The 2,500-nt window shown below is 36.3% G+C and overlaps 1 protein-coding gene across 1 annotated transcript in view; it reads left to right on the top strand.

Moving 5' to 3' along the window:
- The first annotated feature begins 2,313 nt into the window (after nucleotides 1–2,313).
- Nucleotides 2,314–2,500, top strand: part of LOC119599190 — a 7,372-nt gene continuing 7,185 nt past the window's right edge. The window contains exon 1 of the mRNA XM_037948935.1: nucleotides 2,314–2,346. Within this exon, the coding sequence (XP_037804863.1) occupies nucleotides 2,314–2,346 (33 nt within the window). The remainder of the gene's footprint in view (nucleotides 2,347–2,500) is intronic.

Here is a 2,500-nt window from a genome sequence, read left to right as displayed (position 1 = left end):
CACCTCTAATAATATCTGAAACAATTATGGAGGATTGCTCTAGAGAATTTTGAAGGAACTGTGGATGTTGGAGGATACAAAAATCAAATCTTAAGGTACGCGTGATATAGTTCTGATTGCAGCAGTATCACTGAACTACAACAACTACTAGATAAAGTAGAGGAAGCATCGAAAAGGCTGGCTTGTTTTCTAATGCCAAGAAAACTAAGATCATGAAAGATTCAAAGATAACCAGGCAATGCAACACTGATGAAACATGTTACAATCATGAATGATTGGGGAAAATGTGAAAAGCTACCTTATCTTGGAGCTGTTTAACTAATACATATGATGATTCAAGGGAGATAAAAAGAGAAGTGCCATAGCAAAAACGACACGATTGCTCCTCAATAACATTGGAAAGGACCGAAGCATTACTACGGACAAAGCTGAGTTAGTAACACATAGTTTTCAATGATCATAGGTTCGAGTGTTGGGTGCTGAAGAGATAGACCAGAAACGATCAATAGTTTTGAAAATGTGGTGTTACAGACGAGTACTGTGTAATAGATGGACAGAGAAGAAGACGAATGATGAAGTGATGGAAAACCTCAAGACCGGCTGTGAACATCTTGAACAGGAGGAAAGTAAAGTTTATTCGGTCATGTAATGAGAAGTAAAGTATTGAGAAACTGCTGACAGGGATGGTGATAGGAAAGCAGAGAAGAGGCAAACCGAAGACAAGACTGTAGCGACATATCAAAGATATTTGCGGGGTGTCGATGGTACAAGTGGAAAGAAAAGCGTTAAGATGAGTTTAGTGGCGAAGGAGGTGGCGCGGTCCACGGCTGATTCACACATGAGCATACGTTTACTGATGAATATATACATATATATATAGATATACATATATATATATATATATATTAATATTCTTGTCTTAACGGTTAGGTTAATGTTTGAGCGCCGTGGTCACGCATGGATACTGAATTGTAGTATTCAGTTGTGATGCTCTTGGAGTGAGTACGTGGTAGGGTCCCCAGTCGTTCCAGTGTTACCTTTTAGGTAATCATTCCCTCTCTTTATCCAGGCTTGGGACTAGCACTGACTTGGGCTGGCTTGCCAACACAGTAGCTAGGTAGGCAATAGAGGCTGAGTTCTTGCCCAAGGGGACAACGCGATGTAATCTCCATCATCAGTGCTTTAACAAAAAACAGGGGAAAAAAGTCTATACATACAAAGCCTAAAAATATATGACCAAAAAAAAACGCAAAAATCATCAAATGACCACAGACAAAAAAAAGAAAAAAAGTGTAGCAAGTAAAGGTACTAACCAAGTAAGGGTTTAGTAGTAATAAGGTACTTGCAGTTGGATAGCAATTGTATCAGTGGTTTCATAGTGGAGTGGATGAGAGTGATTTCTGTTATGATCAGGCATCCTATTAAAGTTGGGAGGTCAAGATTTTGAAATCAGTATTGTTAAAAGGGTGATTGTCGAGGTGAGAATGCTCTCTAATTGCTGAGAAGGATCTCAGGTTTACTCAGATGTATGTCTGTCCTGATTGACTTGCCTTTGTGTTCGAGAATGCGGTGACGGAGCCATTGTGTGGTTGATCCCACGTACCTAGCCTGGTAGCTAGGACAAGTAAATAATTATTTATGTATATATACCTATAAATAGGTAAACCAGATTCGAATTCAGTTCAGAGTCACACTTTTCATTTTTCTTTAAGATATTTCCGAAAGTGTTAGAATTGTAAAAAAAAAAACAAGCCGAAAACAGATCTGAGGATAGCATTGTCTGAGAATTTTGTTTAATGATTTTCTAAGATCAAAACTAAGACCGTCCATATATGGAAGTTTTATATATTTAATGTCTTTGTTGACTGTGGTTGTTACAAGTTTTGGATAGAATATCTGACACAGAAAATTGCGTAATGCTTTATAAAATAAGTAAGATGGGTACCCATTTGTAGTGAATATTCCTTTAAGAATGAAGCTTCTTCATGAAAGCTAGTCCAGGTTGAAGAGATGTTGTAAGCCCGGTTGATTAGTATTGTAAGGCTGATTAGCTTGTAAATATGGGGAATATAGCTGAGATAATGAGGTCCAGGGCCAATGAATGTATGTTTCCTATAGGCACTGGTGAAGAAGATGTTACTACGAAAATTTATGCAAGTGCCAAGAAATTATTATCAATTATTTTGTTCAATTTCACAAGTGAAATTAATCCTGAGATGAGAATTCAAGTATGAGATGAAAGGGGGTCGTTAAAGAGTAAGAAAGTATCATCCATGTAACGACGATAAAAATAGGTTTGAAATTAGCAGAACAATGATTCAACCAAGCCTGTTCATGGAGGCAAAGGTATTGGCGTAACAGTGGCCACACACACACGTATATATATATATATATATATATATATATATATATATATATATATATATATATATATATATATATATATATATATATATATATATGTATATATATATATATACACATACATTTGCAACGGCAA

The sequence above is a fragment of the Penaeus monodon genome, chromosome 42, assembly GCF_015228065.2.
Source record: "Penaeus monodon isolate SGIC_2016 chromosome 42, NSTDA_Pmon_1, whole genome shotgun sequence".
In the NCBI taxonomy this organism is placed as follows: Eukaryota; Metazoa; Arthropoda; class Malacostraca; order Decapoda; family Penaeidae; genus Penaeus; species Penaeus monodon.
Note: the sequence above shows the minus strand (reverse complement) of the source record. Positions and strands in the feature narration are given on the sequence as shown.